This window comes from Carcharhinus amblyrhynchos, chromosome 7 (assembly GCF_965287045.1).
Source record: "Carcharhinus amblyrhynchos chromosome 7, sCarAmb.v2.hapA, whole genome shotgun sequence".
Taxonomy (NCBI): domain Eukaryota; kingdom Metazoa; phylum Chordata; class Chondrichthyes; order Carcharhiniformes; family Carcharhinidae; genus Carcharhinus; species Carcharhinus amblyrhynchos.
This window is the reverse complement of record NC_137330.1, coordinates 36856998-36878673: the sequence shown is the minus strand read 5'-3', so window position 1 is coordinate 36878673 and position 21676 is coordinate 36856998. Positions and strand designations below refer to the sequence as shown.

Here is a 21676-nt window from a genome sequence, read left to right as displayed (position 1 = left end):
TAACAGCACTGTGAATGTACCTATAGCATAGGGACTGAGATGTCTAAGATCACCACCACCTTGAGGCTAATTATTGGGTGGGGTGGGGTGGGGGGGGGGGGTGGCATTGTGTCTAGCCAGCAATACCCACATCACATGAATTAATAAAAATAAACCTGTGACAGAGGGAGCACCTATGGTACAACTCTCAGTGACTGTGGCTGCCCCGCAGAAATGCAGATAGTGCAGTTGCAGGACAGGCCTAAATGGATTTCTGTATGATGGGATCTAGTGCCATGGACCACACAGTACCTGAACCATGGACATAGGTGTCCTGCCTCCACCTCCTTTAAGATGACAAAAGGTGCACATTGTACTACGTCACCTTGATCACCAAGTGTATCACTGCGTGTTATTATTTATGTAGTTTGCAAATAATTTGCCTTGGATCATAATGTAATTAAAGTAACTGATTATTCGCATGTTCTCCTCTTCAGCCTTGACTTGTGACAGGAACCTTTCCTTAGGTTGCATGGGTATAGCAATGCAGATGTTATGCTGCAGTTGTACAAAATCTTAGTTAGACCCCACTTACAGTACCATGGGCATCACATCATAGGATGTTTTGACCTTTAAGGGAGTTCAACACAGATTTACAAGAATGATTCCTGGACTTCAGGGGTTAAGTTACATGGAGGGATTAGACAAATTAGGCCTTTATTCTCGACAATTCAGAAAGTTGAAGGGTAATTTGAAAGAAGTCTACAAAATATTTACAGGGAAGGACAGGGTGGATAGGGATAAACTGTTTCCAATAGTTGAAAGTTCTAGAACCATGGGCCATAATCTTAAAATTAGGGCCAAACCATTTGGCAGGATGTTAGAAAACACTTCTGCACGCAGAGAGTAGTGGAGGCTTCGAACACTCATCCTGAAATGGCAGTGGATGCTCATTGAATTGTTAAGTTTAAGTCTGAGATAGACTTTTTTATTGAGCAGTGGTACCAAGGTATATGGGCCTTAAGCAGGTATATGGGATTAGGCCACAGATCAACATGACCTTGGTGAATGGTGGAGCTCAAAGGGCTGAACGGCTAACTCTGTTCCTATGTCCCTATTTCCTATGTTCCTTTGCTCCTGCTGCATTGTCTTAATGGCCCACAGATGCAAGGGAGCTGTGCCTATTTTAACTGGCAAATTTGCTTCCTTGAGATGGAAGTTGTGCAAGCCTGGCTGAATGGCTTGCTGCCAAATTAGTAGCAGATTTTAAACAGTCTGCCATGGAGGTTAGCTCTGTCTCTTCCACCCTCCCTCGCATAGTTGCAGCACCTTCTCTGAGCAACTTAAAATGGTTGAAGCACCAGAGGAGGCTATTCAGTCCATTATGGCTGTGCTAGCTTACTGGAAATACAACTTGACTAGTCCCATTCTCCTACCTTGTTTTCATAGCCCCTTGTTTTGTGTCTTTTCATAATTGTCAAATTTTCTCTGGAAGCCACAATTGAATTTGCTTCTACCACGCTCTCCAGGGAGTGCATTCCAGATACAAACCACACACTGCATTAGAAAAAGCTTTTCCTTATGTCATCATTACTACTTCTGCCAACCATCTTAAATTGGTATCCTCTAATTCTCCATCCTCCAACAGGAACAGTTTTTTCTTTCGTACTCTTTCCAGACCTCTTGAATTTGTCAACAATTTGGCTATATATTCCCAAGAGCCATTAGGGATGGGCAATAATTGCTGGCCTGGCCAATAACACTCACGTCTCATAAGTGAATGAATTAGAAAAAACTACATTTCTGTCTCTCATTGACTGTTAGGCTTAGCATATATTTCCAGCAGTGTATCAGAAGTATCCTAGAAATTTTTGAAAGAATGTTTTAGTGAAATTTTAATGAAGTTAAAGTTAAGCGTTAAAGTTTACTTTTTTAGTCGCAAGTAAGGCTTACATTAACACTGCATTGAAGTTACTGTGAAATTCCCCTAATTGCCACACTCCAACGCCCTGTTTGGGTCAATGCACCTAAAGTCATACTTCAGAAGTGGGGAGGGCAAAGGAGGAATGATGGGTACAGAAGGTCCCCTCCCTTTAAAAACTTTTAGCATCCTACCACAACTGCTGCCAATACCTCACCCAAAAACTGGTTTTACCTGAGGTGCTGCTGTAGATTTTCCTAGCGATGTATTCAAGGGAAATAATAAAAACCCAAGCAACTGTACCCCCTGACTGTGAGGACCATTAGGAATGAAAATATCCTGTGCTCGTTTTACAGGTGGGTATCTGATGTGAGCTCATCCTGCCCAATTTTCTTGTACCACTAATAGTCAGATGGATATGTCGCAAATAAACCCAGAACAATAATTCTGCTAAGCTTCCTGTTTGGCTTTCCACATTTACTCCTTCCTCTTCACCAGAACTCAGCAATGCAAAACACCCACTGCATTGTCAGGATAATTGGCTGTATGTTTAAATAGGCAGTAACAATGGAATTTGGGATCTGTGATAAACTGGGCAGTTGTTAAACTGGATGAGGTTCCAGTAGATATTGTGGAGAAACAAGAGCAGAAAATGCAGGCTATCATGTTGGTCATAGTCACTTTCTGTGAGCAGCCATTTCATCTTCCAGTCAGTCATTATATGTTCTACTTAATATACATGATGTACAACACAGAAACAGGCTACTTGGCCAATCATCCTTGTCTTTTTACGCTCAGATCGAGTTTCCTCACATTTTTTCTCATCTATGTATGTTACTATAACCAGCTGTTCACTTACCCCTCATATACTTGTCTGATTTCCCCTTAAGTGCATCTGTGCTGTTTGTTTCAACCACTCCTTGTGGGAGCATGATCAACATTCTTACCATTTTTTAGGTTAATTCTTCTGAGTTCCATGTTAGATTTCTTGGTGACTGTTCTATATTGATGGCCTCTAGTTATGCTATTTCCCACAAGGGGGAACATTCGGTATGCACTCTATTAACACCTCTGGAAATTTAAAAAGCCTCTATTAGGTCAACCCTTGGCAAAGCCTGTCCTTGTTTCCTGTTATGTTTGCCCGTATGTTTTAGATGTCATCCTTGTAAATCTCTTCTACACCCTTTTCTCTAAATCCTATTGATAATATATTGATCAGAATTGCATACTATATTCTTTTTAAGTGTGGTCTAATCAAAGTTTAACACAGGTTTAGCATAACTACTCCAATTTTCAATTATATCCTGCTTGCAGGCAGCATGGTGGCACAATGGTTAGCACTGCTGTCTCACAGCACTAGAGACCCAGGTTCAATTCCAACCTTGGGTGAGTGCCTGTGTGGAGTTTGCACATTTTCCCCATGTCTGTGTGGGTTCCTCCAGGTACTCTGGTTTCCTCCCACAGTCCCAAGATGTGCAGGTTAGGTTAATTGGCTATGCTAAATTGCTCCTTAGTGTTGGGGGACTAGTGGGGTATATGGGGATTCGGGGATAGAACCTGGGCGGGGTTTTTGTTAGTGTAGGTTCAATGGGCCAAAATGTAGGGATTCTGTGATTCATTCTATGATTCTAGTAATAATGCCAAGTGCTAGATTTGATTTTTTAATGCCTTATTAACATTTGGCACAAACATTTAGTAATTGATGTATTTGTGCTCCAAAATCTCTTTGTTGTTCTTGTTACAATCTCAGTTGAGACCATTTTTTTTAAAGAAATTTAACTCCCAGTTATTAGCTAAAAGGTATTAGCACTACAAGATTTTATGTTTTAAACAAAACAACTTTTAGAGTACAAGTGTTAAACAAGGCAAGCGCTACCAATTTAGCACAAAGTTTCATAAACATTTGTTCTTTAATCATGAAAATCTCAACCAAACACTTTGTGATATATTTTCTAGCTCCACCACTGCAGGAATCATCGCAGGCAGGATGGCAAATTTGACAGACCATTTTAAGGTCCATTGACCATGGGCAGGAATTTCTAGTCTCAGGCTGGGCATAACCAGAAAATCCTTTATGTTCTACTTTTATTTCCATCCAAGAGTTTCAATATACTTTACAGGATATTGAGGGTTCCTAACTTCTCCTGGGATCAAACCAAGGTGTGCCACCGTTCCTAAGAATTCACTTTGATTCTGCTCCATGTTTTTGCTATTTTCTGAAGTATGGTATTTATTGGGATCCTTCCTTGGGCATCTGTTCAACTTTCCAACACTCCTGGAATACCTCATGTTTGTGAATTCTCCAGCTGAAATATGGTGCTTAAAGTGGAGTCATTTTAGCTTTGTGACCCCAAATCAGAAATGCCCTTGATATTTGGGAGCTCTGTTCTACTGGTTTACTACTATTGGAAGATTCATACTCTTTCTCTCTCTCTCTGCTTGTCTCAAAATTGCTCCCAAGCTGATTCCAATTACATTCTGAGAAGTTGAACAGGAAAAAACCCGAAACCTTCCCCTTGTTCTGGCAAATCAGATAACTAATTTAAAACTCTTACTGAGACAGCTGTAGACATCCTGTTTCCTATAAGAAACTTAGAAAGGAGACACACATTCTCTGGTGTTTCCCAAATTCTAACTTTGAACTTATTAGGCCATCATTTGAATTGTAATTATTTTTGATCTGTTTACCAACTTCTCATCCTGGGTTTATTTATGAAACATTTATCATCCATTTATAAACTTCAACTCCCAAACTAAAGTTCTATTTCTAAAACATAACAGCAGATATTCATAACACTGTACACCATCCACACTTGCATCTTTCAATTAATGAATGGTCTCCTTATTCTTCTGATCATATTTATCCACATTGAAATCTGTGCATCCATCATTTGCAATAAATGTAGCAAATACAAACAAACAAAGAACAAAGAACAACCCAGCACGGGAAACAGGCCCTTCGGCCCAACAAGCCTGCGCCGCCGCATCACCCTACACCTATTCTACCCTGCGTGTCTACGAATAGAACCCCTGACTTAGCCAGATTCAGGGCAGAATAGTGTCAATTTGGTAAAACCAATCAGCCTAAGAGCACATCTTTGGGGTGTGGGAGGAAACCGGAGCGCCCGGAGGAAACCCACGCATCCGCAGGGAGAATGCACAAACTCCCACAGACACAGGCCCAAATCCATGTATCTGCACAGCTAGCAGTGCTAGTCACCGAGCTGTTGCGGCGCCCTTCTACCGGTCCAGGATCAAGCACACACACCGACACGAAGTACTAGGCCACTCCTGGAACCTCCAAGAGTAGCCCACGCACGACCCACCGTGTGCATGCCCCTCGTTTGACAACGAGGTGGACCTCCACCTGCGGAATAAAAGACAAAAACGTTAATCACAAGCCTGCCTTTCCGGTCTCTCCCGAGGTTCTAACCCTTATTTAATACCCCTACCATAACCCTCCATCCTCGTTTCACTCATGTGCCTATCTAACTGAACCTTAAACGAGTCCAACGTTCCCGCCTCCACCACCCTACTCGGTAGCGCGTTCCATACCCCCACAACTCTCTGCGTAAAGAACCTTCCTCTCATATCCAAATTATATCTCTCCCCCCTCACCATCATGTCCTCTTGTATTTGTTACCAATCTAGGGAGCAGTCTCTCACTATTGACCCTGTCTATTCCCTTCAGTATCTTATATACCGCTATCATGTCCCCCCTCAATCTCCGTCTTTCCAAGGAGAACAGCCCCAGTTTCTCCAACCTTTCCTCGTACCCCAGCCCCTCCATGCCAGGCAACATCCTGGTAAACCTCCTCTGCACCCTTTCCAGAGCCTCCACGTCCTTCCGGTAGTAAGGTGACCAGAACTGGACGCAGTACTCCAAATGCGGTCTAACCAACGTTCTATACAACTGAAGCATTAGACGGCAGCTTTTAAACTCTATCCCCCTTCCTATAAAGGCTAGCATTCCATAAGCCTTCCTGACAACATTCTCCACTTGTGTTGCAACCTTCATGGATTTGTGAACCTGCACTCCCAGGTCCCTCTGTGTTTCTATACTCCTAATTTGTCTACCTTTAATCACATAGCTCCTCTCTACATTATTCCTTCCAAAATGCATCACCTCGCATTTGTCAGGATTAAATTCCATCTGCCACCTATCTGCCCGCTGCACCAACCTATCTATATCCTGTTGTATCACCTCACAATCCACTTCGGTGCCCGCCAACCCTGCCATCTTGGTGTCATCAGCAAACTTGCTGATCACACCACCTACGCTCTCTTCCAAGTCATTTATGTATACTACAAAGAGGAGAGGTCCCAGTACTGAGCCCTGCGGCACACCACTGGTCACTGGCCTCCAGCCAGACAAAGTCCCCTCCGCTACTACCCTCTGTCTCCTATTACCCAACCAGTTCTCAATCCACCTAGCTACCTGACCTCGTATCCCATGCGCCTTAACCTTTTCTACCAGCCTACCATGAGGGACTTTGTCAAACGCCTTACTGAAATCCATATATGACATCAACGGCTCTCCCATCGTCAACCGTTTTTGTCACCTCCTCAAAGAATTCCACCAGATTCGTAAGGCAAGACCTCCCTCTAACAAAGCCATGTTGCGTATCCCTAATCAGACCGCAACGCTCCAGATGCTCATACATCCTACCCCTAAGTACTTTTTCCATTAATTTCCCTACCACCGATGTCAAACTCACCGGCCTATAATTTCCAGGGTTATCCTTGCTACCTTTTTTGAACAGCGGTACCACATTTGCTACCCTCCAGTCTTCTGGGACCTCACCTGTGTCCAAAGAAGAGACAAAGATTTGCGCCAGAGGCCCAGCAATTTCATCTTTCACCTCCCTAAGCAGCCTGGGATAAATACCATCAGGCCCCGGAGCTTTATCCGTCCTTACACTACCTAAAAGCCCTAGCACTTCCTCCCTCGTAATAGATATTTCCTGCAGCTGATCCTCAGCTCCCTCTAACAGACCGCACGATTCCGAACCCCTCTCCTTCGTGAATACCGACGCAAAGTATTCATTCAGGAGCTCCCCCATTCCCTCCGACTCAATACATATCTCCCCACTTTTGTCCCTAAGAGGACCAATTTTCCCTCTAACTACTCTCTTGCTCCTAATATAGGAATAAAATGCCTTCGGATTTTCCTTAATCCTACCAGCCAAAGCCATTTCATGCCCTCTCTTCGCCCTTCTAATTCCCCTTTGTAGCTCCCTCCTACTCTCTCTATATTCCTCCAGCGCACTCTCCGTACCCAGTCGTTTCAACCTAACATACGCCTCCCTCTTCTTCCTGACCAAGTCTTCAATACCCCCTGTAATCCACGGCTCTCTAATCCTACCTTTCCCATCCTTCCGCTTAACTGGAACATACCTCCCCTGCAACCATTTCATTTTGCCCTTAAAAGCCTCCCACTTGCCAACCGTGGACTTGCCAGCTAACAGTCCCTCCCAATCAGTGTCCTGCAGCTCCCTCCTAATCCTGCCATAGGTCGCCTTTCCCCAGTGACCCTGCTTTGCACCCACCAGGCTAAATCAATTGAGGCCAATACTTCCACCTGTTTCGAGACTCTTATTTAATCAAATGATTAACTGTTGAATATATTAAAAATGTGTTGTTCAATCCTATATGAAAAATAATAAAACAAAAATATATTTTTTCTGACATTTTGTAAATAATTGATCATTAGAAGCAAGTGGAATTGCAGAACAAAATTGGGAACATTAGTGACATTTTAGAATGTACAGAATATCTAAGTAGCAGTTATTAGCTACTGATTTGAACTGTACTTTTCAACTGCAAGGTAACTGAAAATAAAAGTAAGCACAGATTGTCTGTGAATATTGAAATGTTTGTCTAATATTTTCTCATTTCAGGTTTTGTAGCCTGCATGTGCATTTTGACTGTAACTGCATTCTACTCATCAAGTAATGTAATAAAATTAACTTCAATAAATTTCAATTCTCAAGTTATTGAAAGTGAAAAATTTTGGCTAGTAAATTTCTATGTCCATTGGTAAGTAAGTTATTTCTTATTTGGCATTGTACTTTGCTGTTAGTGTTATTGTAACTTATAATCCATTGTTCAGTGGCTGCTAACTTCTTTACATTGCAGGTGTGAACATTGTGAGCAGTTTGTTTCAGAGTGGAATAATGTAGCTACTGCCTTGAAGGTAAGGGGTTTTGTCACTTCAGTTATTTTCTTGATACGTTAATTTATGATTAAACCTGTCTATTAAATGTTTCTCATTATGTACAGGGTATTGTTAAAGTTGGTGCAATAGATGTGACCAAATATGCATCAATAGGACATCAGCATGAAATAGAAGAATTTCCCACTATCAAGTTCTTTGGACCTAATAAAAAAAAGCCAGAAAAATATTATGGTATACAATTGTTCTGTCTCTACAATGGTTGACATTTTGATACTTTGTCATGAATATGAATTTTGGCAGACTTAAAGAGAAAAAGCGGTTCAGTTTAAAAATGCCTAATATATAACTTGATTACACAGGTGGAAGGTCAAGTGCAGCCATTACCAATGGAGTCCTTAATTCCATACAATTCATAGTAAAGGAGAGACTAATTGAACAAAGAAGTCAATACGGAATAAGAGGACAGGTAAAAAAATGATAATTTATGCCTATGGAAATTTGTATTTTCATCCAAAATAAGTCTCTTAAGAGAAAACTTTATTTTAAATCATCAATGTTAAATGTTAAATGTGCTCTTGAACACTACAGTACTATATGCATTTCCTGTGAAGAAAGTGTTAGTGACAAGGTGAGGTAGGAATTATACAAGTGCCATGTACCCTTTGAAAATGGGTCTGAATTGGAAGAGGAACAAAAGAGCTCAGAGGCACAAATATTTAGATAACTAGAATTAGTCACAACTAAAAGCCATTAAAAAACAATGCACATGGGTTAATTTCTGGGAGGATAGAATTTCTAAGCATGCAAGTTAAATTAAACATGTAAAGTGGTTGTGTACAGTTCTGATTTCCATGTTGTGAAAATAACAGAAACCACACTGAAGAAATAAGTTATTAAGAGATTGAAGAGGCCAGACCTACTGAGAGGTTTCCTTTTCCAAAGCCCTTGAATGTTGTCTTTCCAAATGCAGCTCAGTCTGTCCCAGAACTATATGTTTGAGTCCCTTCAATCAGATTTCAGCCTGCCACAGAACCAAAATGGCTTTTATTAAAGCCAAAAATGGCATTTTATATTACTGTGGCATTGTAAACTATCCCTCCTTAGCAGACTTAACTTGTTTGCAGCTTTCAGCACAGTTGACTCCTGTAGCTCTTGCCCACTATTATCCATCTTGTTGGAATTGCACTTGTTGAATTTCATTCTCATCTACCTAACCATAGCCAATACCTTCATTGGCTTATCTTCCCAATCATGTGGTCCCAGATCATAAATGTACACAACAGCCACCCATCTCACTGGGAGCAATTTGAAAGCTTGGGCTGGTAATGCTAAATGTGCCAGAGAATAACAACGTATCACATTAGATTGTTGACTGCAGAACAGATCCTAGAAGAGTATGTTTACAGGATTATGATCTCTATCTGGAGAATGTCATCTAGAATTAGATGGGAATGTAAGACCAATTCAGCATCTGCCAAGAAGAGCTCCAAATGTCTTCTAACTACACCTAAAATCAACATTGAAGAGCTGAAAAAGAAGGAAGTAATCAAGAAAGTGGCAACTCCTACAGACTGGGGCAGTGAAGCAACCTGGAAAGTTGGGAGAATCTAAAGGATCTACATAAAACACTGCAGAGATCTCACTACTCCATGCTAAACACTAAAGGAATTTTACCACAATCTGCCAAGGCAAAGACCTTTACCACCCCGGATGTGAACTGGTAAATGAAGCTGAATGTAAGTAGTAACTTTCTACCTACATTCTGGAAGCCATTTGGGAGATACAAATGGCTATTGTGCATGTTATTTGGAATTTCCATACCTCCAGAAGACTATCAATGCAGACAACATGCAATATGCGAATTAGCTTCCCAGGGTGGAAGCCCTGGTGGATGATATGTTCGTTTATGAATAAGGAGACGCAATGGAAGAAGCCATATCTGACCATGACTAGAATTTGATACTAGAGAGACCTTGCCAGATGAACCAGAAGCTGAACAAGAAGAAATTACAATTGATCATGCCTGAATTCAAGTATGTAAGTCACGCATTGGCAACAAAAAATCTTCAATTGGAAATCTAAAAAAGTTAGAGCTGTAGCAATGATGCAGCAACCAACAAACGGGAAAACAGTGTGGCAATTTGTTGGATTACATAGACGATCTGGAGGAGGGGGCTGAGTGTAGGGTAACAAAATTTGCTGATGACATGAAGATGAGTGGAAAAGCGAATTGCGTGAAGGATGCAGAAAGTCTGCATAGAGATCTGGATAGGCTGAGTGAGTGGGCGAGGACCTGGCAGATGGAGTATAACGTTAGCAAATGTAAGGTTATCCACTTTGGAAGAAATAATAGTAGGATGGAATATTATTTAAATGGTGAAAAGTTGCAGCATGCTACTGTGCAGAGGGTCCTGGAGGTCCTTGTGCACAAATCGCAAAAACTCAGTCTGCAGGTGCAGCAGGTGATCAAGAAGGTGAAGAGAGATCAAAGAAATCTGTAACTGACTTTGTAAGCAAATATGTTGGCCTTTATCATGAGGGGGATAGAATATAAAAGCAGGGAGGTCTTGCTGCAACTGTACAAGTCACTGGTGATGCCGCAACTGGAGTATTGTGTGCAGTTTTGGTCCCCTTATTTGCAAAAGGATATATTGGCCTTGGAGGGAGCACAGAGAAGGTTCACCAGGCTGATACCGGAGATGAGGGGGTTAGCTTATGAGGAGAGATTAAATAGACTGGGCCTGTACTCGTTGGAGTGTAAAAGGCTGAGGGGGGATCTTATAGAGACTTACAAGATAATGAAGGGGCTAGACAGGGTGGAGGTAGAGAGATTCTTTCTGCTTAGAAAGGAAACCAGAACTAGAGGGCACAATCTCAAAATAACAGGGGGGGGGTTGCAGTTTAGAACAGATTTGAGGAGGAACTTCTTCACTCAGAGTGGTGAATCTCTGGAATTCTCTGCCCATTGAAGTGGTGGAGGCTAACTCATTGAATATGTTTAAGTCCCGGGTAGATACATTTCTGGTACATAAGGGAATTAAGGGTTATGGGAAGCAGGCAGGAAAGTGGAACTGATCCTCTTCAGATCAGCCATGATCTTATTGAGTGGCGGGGCAGGATCGAAGGGCTAGATGGCCTACTCCTGCTCCTATTTCTTATGTTCTTATGATTTGTGAATTATTAAGCAAACATTTTGCCTAATTTGTTGTCAGGATGTGAACCATTATGCAAGCTCACTGTTAAGGAGATGCAGTGGTACTGGAGCACACTAAAATCATAACAACTAATGACAACAATGCCAGCATGAATTACTACGACATTGAAAATGAGGTGATCTTGCAGTGTGACAACAATGAGACAAGTCTTAGAGCAATCCTAAAGCAGCAAAGACAACCAGTTAGGGATGGCACGGTGGCACAGTGGTTATCAGCACTGCTTCACGGTGCCAGGGACGTTGGTTCAATTCCGGCCTCGGGTTGCTGTCTGTGTGGAGTTTGCACATTCTCCCCAAGCCTGCGTGGGTTTCCTCCGGGTGCTCTGGTTTCCTCCCACAGCGCAAAGATATGTGGGTTAGGTTGACTGGCCATGTTAAATTGACCCTGGTGTCAGAGGGATTAGCAGGGTAAATCTGTGGGGTTGGCAACAAAAAGTCTTCAGTTGGAAACCTGACAAAGTTAGGACCTGAGTGGGATTGTTATTGGTGCAGGCTCAATGGGCTGAATGGCCTCCTTCTGCACTGTAGGGATTCCATGATACAATCATACTTGCAGCCAGGACATCAACTGAAACTAAACAGTGCTATACTCAGATCAAAAAAGCATGCCTGGCTATTGTTTTTGTTTGTGAGCATTTCCATCAACACATGCTTGATGGAGACAAAGTAACAGTGGAGTTTGACCACAAATCATTTCAAAACATAACATAAGAAATAGGAGCAGGAGTAGGCCACCTAGCCCTTCGAGCCTGCCCCGCCATTCAATAAGATCATGGCTGATCTGAAGTGGCTCAGCTCCACTTTCCCGCTTTCTCCCCATAACCCTTAATCCCCTTGCCTACCAAAAACCTATCTACCCGCGTCTTAAATATATTTAGCGAGGTAGCCTTCACCACTTCAACAGGCAGACAATTCCAGAGATTCACCACTCTTTGAGTGAAGAAGTTCCTCCTCAACTCTGTTCTAAACTGCCCCCCCCCCCCTTATCTTGAGGCTGTGCCCTCTAGTCCTGCTGTCCTTTCTGAGTGGGAAGAACCTCTCCACCTCTACCCTATCCATCCCTTTCATCATCTTATACGTCTCAATAAGATCCCCCCTCATCCTTCTAAACTCTAACGAGTACAAGCCCAGTCTATTCAGCCTCGCTTCATAGCTCAACCCCCTCAACTCCGGTATCAGCCTAGTGAACCTCCTCTGCATTCCCTCCGGGGCCAAAATATCCTTGCGCAAGTGCGGCGACCAAAACTGCACACAGTACTCCAGCTGCGGCCTCACCAGTGCCCTGTACAGTTGCAGCAAGACTTCCCTACTTTTATATTCAATCCCCCTTGCTATGAAGGCCAGCATCCCATTTGCCTGCCTGACCACCTGCTGCACCTGTAGGCTGGGTTTTTGCGACTCATGCACAAGGACCTCCAGGTCCCTCTGCACCGTAGCATGCTGCAGCTTTTCACCCTGTAAGTAGTGGTCCTTCCTACTATTATTCCTACCAAAGTGGATAACCTCACACTTGCCAACATTGTATTCCATCTGCCAGGTCCTCGCCCACTCGCTCAGCCTATCTAGATCCCTCTGCAGACTTTCTACACCCTCCGCACAATTTGCTGTTCCACTTATCTTTGTGTCATCAGCAAATTTCGACACCTTACACTTGGCTCCCTCCTCCAGATCATCTATATAAATGGTAAATAGCTGAGGCCCCAGCACCGATCCCTGGGGCACTCCACTAGTCACCAACCGCCAATCCGAATAGCACCCATTGACACCCACTCTCTGCCTCCTATTTGACAGCCAATCCCCTATCCACGTTAACACCTTACCCCCAACTCCATGCCCCCTAACCTTCTGTAACAACCTTTTGTGCGGCACCTTATCAAACGCCTTCTGAAAATCGAGAAACAGCACATCCACCAGTTCCCCTCTATCCACTGCACTAGACACATCCTCATAGAATGCCAATAAATTCATCAGACACGACTTCCCCTTAACGAATCCGTGCTGCGTCTGCTCTATCAAACAATTCTTCTCAAGATGCCTCGCTATTTCCTCCTTGATGACGGATCCAAGCATTTTTCCTACAACAGACATTAAACTAACTGGCCTATAATTCCCTGCCTTTTGCCGGCTACCCTTTTTAAACAGCGGCGTAACATTAGCCGTTTTCCAATCTTCCGGCACTTCCCCGGAATCCAGCAAGATTTGGAAAATAATCACTAAGGCATCCACTATCACCACCGCCATTTCCTTCAGAACCCTTGGATGCATTCCATCCGGTCCTGGGGACTTGTCCACCATCAGTCTCTCTAGTCTGTCGAGCACTACCTCTCTAGTAACAATGATCTCATTCAGGCCCTCCACTCCTACCATCTTTCCATCGTTAACACCCGGCAAACTATTCGCGTCCTCCTCCGTGAAGACCAAAGCAAAAAAAGTTATTCAAGGCCTCAGCCATTTCCTCATCCCCCACCACTAAATCCCCCCTCTCATCCTCTAAGGGTCCAACATTCACCCTAGCCAGCCTCCTCCTTTTTATATATTTATAAAAACCCTTACTATCCTTTTTTATATTTAACGCTAGCCTAGATTCATAGTCTATCCTTCCTTTCTTTATCAACTTCTTCATCATTCTTTGTTGATATTTAAACCCCTCCCAATCCTTTTCTCGCCCACTACTTTTAGCCACTCTAAACGCATCAGCTTTTAACGTAATACTCTCCTTTATCTCCTTTGTTATCCACAGCTGATTATCTCTTCTCCTACGATCCTTCTTTACCATCGGAATAAATTCCTGCTAAGCACCAAGAAAGATCTCCTCAAAGATCCTCCACTGTTCCTCAGCAGACCTACCGACCAATCTGCGCCCCCAATCTACATTCGCCAATTCCTCTCTCATCCTATCGTACTCCCCTCTGTTCAAACAAGGGACACAGGTCCGGGATCCTACTTTCTCCTCCTCCATCTGCATCAGAAACTCCACCATACAATGATCACTCTTTCCAAGAGGATCCCTCACAACAAGGTCCCTAATTCTACCTGCCTCATTACATAACACCAGATCTAAGATAGCTCGCTCCCTCGTCAGCTCCAGCACGCACTGTTCAAGGAAACTATCCCGGCAGCATTCCAAGAATTCTTCCTCAAGCCCACCGCATCCAACATGGGTCAACCAATCAATATGTAGATTGAAATCCCCCATAATTATCGCCATTCCATTCCTGCACGCATCATTTATTTGCGCGTTTATAGCCCACCCCATCTCCAGGTCATTATTTGGGGGCCTATAGACGACACCCACCAGCGTCTTCCTCCCCTTGCTGTTCCTAATCTCCACCCACAACGATTCCACGTTCTGCTCTTTTGGCGCCTATATCTTCCCTTACTACCACCCTGATACTATCCTTAATCAGCAGAGCTACCCCCCCCCCCCCAACCTTTTTCCTCCCGTCTATCCTTCCTAAGCACTTGATACCCCTGGACATTCAGCTCCCAGTCCCTGTCACATTTTTCTCAAACCACTACAATCTTCTCCAAAGCCTATTTTCAGTACTATCATCTGGACATGATATATAAGCAAGGGAAATAGATGTACAAAGCTGACATGCTGTCAAAAACAGCACTCCCTATGAAGGAAGTTGAAGATAGTGCCACAGAAAGTGAAATCATATTTCTGGACTCAAAGCAATTGAAATGCTTTGGAAGACATGAACTCTGCAGAGATATTGAAACTGACTAAGCACTTTCCTTAAATCAAGTAAATTAGCAAACATGATGCAACTCTCCAAGTGCTACAAGAAGTGGTGATGAAAGGATAGCCTGAGGGCATCAAGGACACATCTGTGGTCACAAAAGCATATTGGGCTTACAATGATGAATTGATAGCCTGAGATGGCATCCTGTCAAAGGAAATACAGTGATCATCCCAAAGAAGATGAGGAGAGAAGATGAAGCACATCTGTGCAAGCCATCAAGGAATTGAATCGATTCTGAGAAAGGTACTTGAAGTGCTCCACTGACCAAACATGAGCAGTGAAATTAAAAACCACATTGGCTAGTGCAATGCTTGCAACAAGTATCAAGTGAAATAAGCTAGAGAGTCATTGATGATGCATGACATCCCAAATATACCATGGATAAAGCTGGGAATAGACCTCTTTACTATACCAGGAACTGAATATCTTGTCTCTGTAGACAACTATGTTCAGTACTGGAATTTAGACCAGCCTACTTCAATAATGACCGGGTAAATAGTGAAATGCCTGAAAGCACACTTCAGTCATAATGGCGTTCCAGGTATTGTGATGTATGATGATAGCCCTCAGTTCACAAATGAAGAATTCAGCTGCTTCACAAAGCATTGGAAAGTTCAACATTATACATCATCTCCGCATTATCTCTACTTCAATGGAAAAGCTGAGGTGGCAGTGAAAATTGCTGAGAGAATCATCAAGAAATTGAGCAAATTTAGCACAGATATATACAAAGCAATCCTTGAGTGGACAAACACACTGACTGAAGGCCTGGAAAGTCTAGTCGAAAAACTAATGCCATGCCACACACAAACCAGTCTTCCAGTAGGAAAAAGCTACTGAAGCCAGAAGTAGTAAAAGGCGCGTTTGTAAAACAAAATGAAGGTGAAACAACAAAAAGCCTAATGTCATTTTGACAAGACTGCTAAATGCCGAGTTATGAAATCCTTGATAATAGATTCTAACAACTCCCCAAGTACCGACGTTAGGCTCATTGTCTATAGTTCCCTGTTTTCTCTCTACTTCCCTTTTTGAATAGTGGGTTTATATTAGCTACCCTCCAATCTGTAGGAACTATTCTAGAGTCCAAAAAATTTTGGAAAAATTCCACCAATGGGTCATTAAAGTTGCCCATAATCACAGACGTTCCTTTAACACATGCATCTCTGATTTCCTGTCTAACACTTTTTTCTCAATATTACCACAACTGTTTGGTGATCTTGAGACCACCCACACCTGTTATTTGTCCCATGTTAACTTGACCCATACAAATTCCACGTAATCTATGCTAATATCTTTCCTCAATATCTTCTTTCATCAACAATGCAACTCCTGCGCGTTTTCCTTTGTCTGTCCTTCCTAAACAGTGAATAGCCCTCAATATTCAATTTCCATCCTTGGTCACCTTGGAGCCATGTCTCCCTAATACCAACGATAGCATACCCCTTTACACACATCTGTGCAACTGATTCACCCATTTTGTTTCAAATGCTCCGAGCATTCAGGTAAAAACACTTAAAGTGCACACTTTTAACTTTTTTCTCTTTCCTATTTTTCACTCGGTCTTTATCTGGCTCTGGTCCTTGATTTCTCTGCCTATCACTTTCCCTATTCTCCTTACTGTCTTTTCTCCTTGTTCTTAATTCCCCTTGTTCCGAATCTTTGTAAACATTCCTATTCTGCTGCCATATTAATTTAAACCCTCCCCAACCACTCCAGCAGGTACCCCCCCTCAAGGACATCAGTCCCAATCCTGCCCAGATGTAACCCATCCAGTTTATACAGGTTCCACCTTCCCCAGAATCAGTCCCAATGTCCTAGCAATCTGAAACCCTCCCCCTCACACCATCTTTTCAGCCATGTATTCATCCTATGTATCCTGCTGTTTCTATTCTGACTAGCACATGGCACAGATAGTGACTCTGAGATCACTATCTTTGTGGTCCAACTTTTCAGCTTGCTTCCTAGCTTCCTATATTCCGCTTTTAGGACCCCATCCCTTTTTTCCTATGTCATTTGTACCAATGTGTACTACGACCACTGGATGTTCACCTTCCCCCTTCAGAATGTCCTGCAGCCGCTGCAAGATACCCTTAACCCAGCACCAGGGAGGCAACATATCATCCTAGTGTCTCGTTTGTGGCCACAGAACCACCTATCTATTCCTCTTATAATTGAGTCTCCTATAATTATTGCATTCCCAATTTTTTTACGCCTCCCCTCTGCAGCAGAATCAACTGTGGTGCAATGGATTTAAGAACATAAGAAATAGGAGCAGGAGTAGGCCATCTAGCCCCTCGAGCCTGCCCCGCCATTCAATAAGATCATGGCTGATCTGACGTGGCTCAGTTCCACTTTCCCGCCCTCTCCCCATAACCCTTAATCCCCTCGCTTATCAAAAACCCATCAACCCGCGTCTTAAAAATATTTAGCGAGGCAGCCTCCACCACTTCAACGGGCAGAGAATTCCAGAGATTCACCGCCCTTTGAGGGAAGAAGTTCCTCCTGAACTCCGCTCTAAACCGCCCCCCCCTTGCTGTTTTCCCCTGAGAGGCAGATTCCTGCATTGCCTCCCTGGCTCTCTTGCTCTGCCTGGTGGTCACCTATTTCTCTCCTGAACCTGCAGCATGACCACTTCTCTATATGTGCTATCCACAATACTCTCCGCCTTACAGGTACTCCACAGTGTCCCCAACTGCCACTCCAGCTCTGAAACGCGGGCTTTCAGGAGCTGCAGCTGGAGACATTACCTGCACACATGTTGGCCCGAGGCAAATGGATCACAAGGAGCAGTGTGACCTCTCCTATCATCTCTTACCCCTTTAAATTTAACTTCTTGTCTCAATGAAAACCCCTGCCATACACTGCGCCCCCCCCAACCCCCGCCGTCCCCACTCCTACATCAGCCATCTATCTCTTGTTCTTAAGTTTGTTACATTTTTGTTGCAGTCTCTCCCAGCTTGGAATATTATCCAACACGTTTTCCCAAGAATCAAATGGACTCAAAACGTTAACTCTGTTTTCTTTCACTGAAGTTCCCAGACCTGCCAAGTTTTTCCAATATTCTGTGTTTTGTTTTAGGTTCCAGCATCCACAGTATTTTGCTTATATTAGAATATCTGCTTATTGTTACCTCTTCTTGACATAAAAGTAAATTTTCTCTATTATTTAATATAGTGTAGACGAATAAGCAATAAACCTTCATTTGAATTGAATGAAAACAACTTTGATAACCAAGTAACCAGAGGTGATGAAATATGGATTGTGGAATTTTCAGCACCATGGTGTGAGCACTGTTTAAGGTAGGTAATAAACAAGCTTGCATTTTTTTAAACAGAATTTTAAAAATTACTTTAAAATGAGCATACGCAGAAGCTTAGAAAATTACATTTTTTTCAGTTACATTATTGTATGTACAAATTTGTACTGCTGTTTTCCATTTTCTACAATTGATTAGCTTAATGTGAAAATTAGTCTGTATCAAATATTAGTTTTTGAGCTTGTTGGATGATAGAATAGTTGTTATCAAATTGTTGTTATTAAGAAAGTCTTTCTTCTTGAAAAAGTCACCCTCCCAGGCAATGCATTCCATCACCACCCTCTGGGCAAAAAAGTTTTTTCTCACATGCCTCTCACCTTGAACTTGTGTCCCCTCATGACTGATCCTTCAATTAAGAGGAACAACTGTTCCTTATCCACCCTGCCCATGCCCCTCAATCTTGTACACTTTGATCAGTCTTCTGTGCTCCAATGAAAACAATATAAGCCAATCCAGTTTATCTTCATAATTTAAATGTTCCGTCCCAGGCAGCATCCAGATGAATCTCTTCTGTACCCACTGGAGTACAATCACATCCTTCTGATAACTGCACACAATACTCAAGCTGTGGCCTCACCAAAGTAATTTACAACTCCAAAATGACTTCCCTGCTTTTGTAAATCTATACCTGAATTGATAAAGGCAAGTGTCCCATATAACTTTTTCACCATCCTACTAACATGCCTTTCCACCCTCAGAGATCTATGGACAAACATGCCAAGATCCCTTTATTCCACAGAACTTCCAAGTGGCAAGCCGTTCATTGAATACTTATTCCTTCCAAAGTTTATCACCTCATACCTTTTCAGGCTTAAATTCGATCTGTCACTTACTTGCCCATTTGACCATCCTGTCTATATCTTCTTATAGCCCAACCACATGACCAATCTTTATGTAATCTGCAAATGTATTATTCCTCCCCCCACCCCAAAACACACACACACACACACACACAATCATCTATGTTGTTTATATAAATGATGAATAATAGGAAGCCCAATACAGATCCCTGTGGTACGCCACTGAACACTAGCTTCCAGTAACTAAAGCAGTCTTCTGACATTATCCTCTATCTCCTTCAACTGACCCAATTTTGAATCCACTTTATCAAATACCCTGTATCACATGTACATTTGCCTTCTTTATAAGTCTCCCACCTTGTTGGACCTTTTCAAAGACTTATTGAAATCCACATAAGCTACATCAATTGCACTAACCTCATCTACACATCTGGTCACCATCTCAGAAAATTCAATCAAATTTGTTAGGCATGACCTCCTTCTGACAAAGCCATACAGACTATTTCTGTTCAGACTTGCCTCTCCAAGTAGAGATAGATGATTTCCTTCAGAATTTTCTCCAATAGTTTCCCTACTACTGATGTGAAACACACTGGTCTGTAATTCCTTGGCTTATCTCTACAACATTTCTTAAATAGAGGAACCGCATTAGCTGTTTTCCATTCCCCTGGCACCTATCTTGTGGCCACAGAGGAATTAAAAAATTGGGCCAGAGCCCTTGCGATCTCTTCCCTTGTCTCCCACAACAGCCTGGGACACGATTCACCTGGACCTGCTGATTTGTCCACTTCTAAGCCTGCCAACACCTCTAATACCTTGTCCTTCCTATGTCAATTTGTCAAGAGCATTGCAATCTCGCACCCTGAATTCCATGACTTCATCCTCATTCTCTTGGGTGAAGACGAATGTGAAGTATTTGTTCAACAATACCAAATGTGATCTGGCTCAACCCATAGATTGCCCTCTGGGTCCCTAAAGAACCCTATTCTTTCCCTGGTTATCCTCTTCCCATTGATATACTTACAGAATATTTTGGCATTTTTCCTACTTTTACCAGCCAGAACTTTCTCATCCCTCTTCTTTATTTTCTTAAGCTTCAACCTGCACTTTCTGTACTTCACCAATACATCTGCCGATTTGCTCCCCTTGTACCTGCTTAAAGCCTGTATTTTCCTTCTCATTGTATCCTGAATATCTCTGGTTATCTATGATTCTTTATGCTTGTTATTCCTTCCCATGGTTGTCTGGGCTTGTTATTCCTTCCAATCACCCTAAGAGGGAACATGCTGGGCTTGTATCCTCCCCATTTTCTTCTTCAATACCCCCTACTGCTCTTCTGTCGATTTCCCTGTCAGTATCTGTTCCCAGCCTACCTTGGCCAGATCCTGCTTTATTTTAAGATACTCCACTCTCCCTGAATCCAAAACTTTTTTTTTGCAACTTGTCTGTTTCTTTGTCCATAATTAGCTTAAGTTGTACCATGTGGCGATCGCTATCACTAAAATGCTCCTCCTCCACCACTTCAACCACCTGTCTGGCTTCATTCTCCAGAATCAGGTCCAGCGTAGCTAATTCCCTTGTTGGACCCTCTACATATTGACCTAAAAAATGTTCTGCTATACATTTCAAGAAATCCACACTGAATCCTTAACATTATGTCTGTCCCAGTTAATGTTGGGAAAGTTGAAATCAGCTACTGTAATTACCCTATTATTTTTACACACGTCTACAAATTGAGCATATAGCTGCTCTTTAACTTCCTACTGACTATCTGGGAGGTCTAAACTAAATACCCAGCAATATGACTGCCCCATTTTTATTCCTAAGCTCTATCCACAAATCTTCATTCTACATTACCTTTAAAATACAATCTTCATTCTATATTCCCTTTAAGAACTTTACCTCCCCACCCACCACAGGAATTGGAGCGGGCGAGGGACAGCAATGGAAAGGTCGGTTGACCTTGGGCGGGATTTTATGGTTTCAGGGCCATAAGATCCTGCCCATCATCTCTCCTTACTGCAGTAACTGACTTCTTGAATCCCTCCTCCTCTTTTACCTTCTCCTCTGTCTCACCTGAAGATTCTATATCCCAAAATGTTGGGTTGCCAATCCTGCCCCTCCATCAACCACGTCTCTGTGATGGCTACTCTATCACACTTCCACATGTCAATCATCACCCTTAATTCATCCATTTTACCTGCAATACTCCTGGCATTAAAATAGAAGCCATCCAGCCTAGCCTTACTCCCTTGAAACTTGATAAGCTGCACTTCCTCTGATTTGATTGTTTTACTGTATGATTCTGTACCCTTATTCTGCTCACAGTCTGTGTCCCCTCCTTCTGCTGAATTAGTTTAAACTCCTCCCATTAGCATTAGCAAAATGTCCTGCAAGGATGTTAGTCCCACTCTGGTTCAAATATTGACCATCCTGTTTGTACACGTACCACCATCCCCAGAAATACAAAGAACGAAGAACAGCATAGCATGGGAAACAGGCCCTTTGGCCTAACGAGC

At 42.6% G+C, this 21676-nt stretch overlaps 1 protein-coding gene across 1 annotated transcript in view; it reads left to right on the top strand.

The window, feature by feature from the left end:
• LOC145345576 (protein disulfide-isomerase A6-like) overlaps positions 1 to 21676 on the top strand; it is a 66910-nt gene that overhangs the window by 5091 nt on the left and 40143 nt on the right. Inside the window, exons 2-6 of the mRNA XM_080193414.1 lie at positions 7801 to 7939; positions 8039 to 8096; positions 8183 to 8309; positions 8438 to 8544; positions 18216 to 18340. Coding sequence (XP_080049540.1) covers positions 7801 to 7939; positions 8039 to 8096; positions 8183 to 8309; positions 8438 to 8544; positions 18216 to 18340 — 556 coding nt within the window. The remainder of the gene's footprint in view (positions 1 to 7800; positions 7940 to 8038; positions 8097 to 8182; positions 8310 to 8437; positions 8545 to 18215; positions 18341 to 21676) is intronic.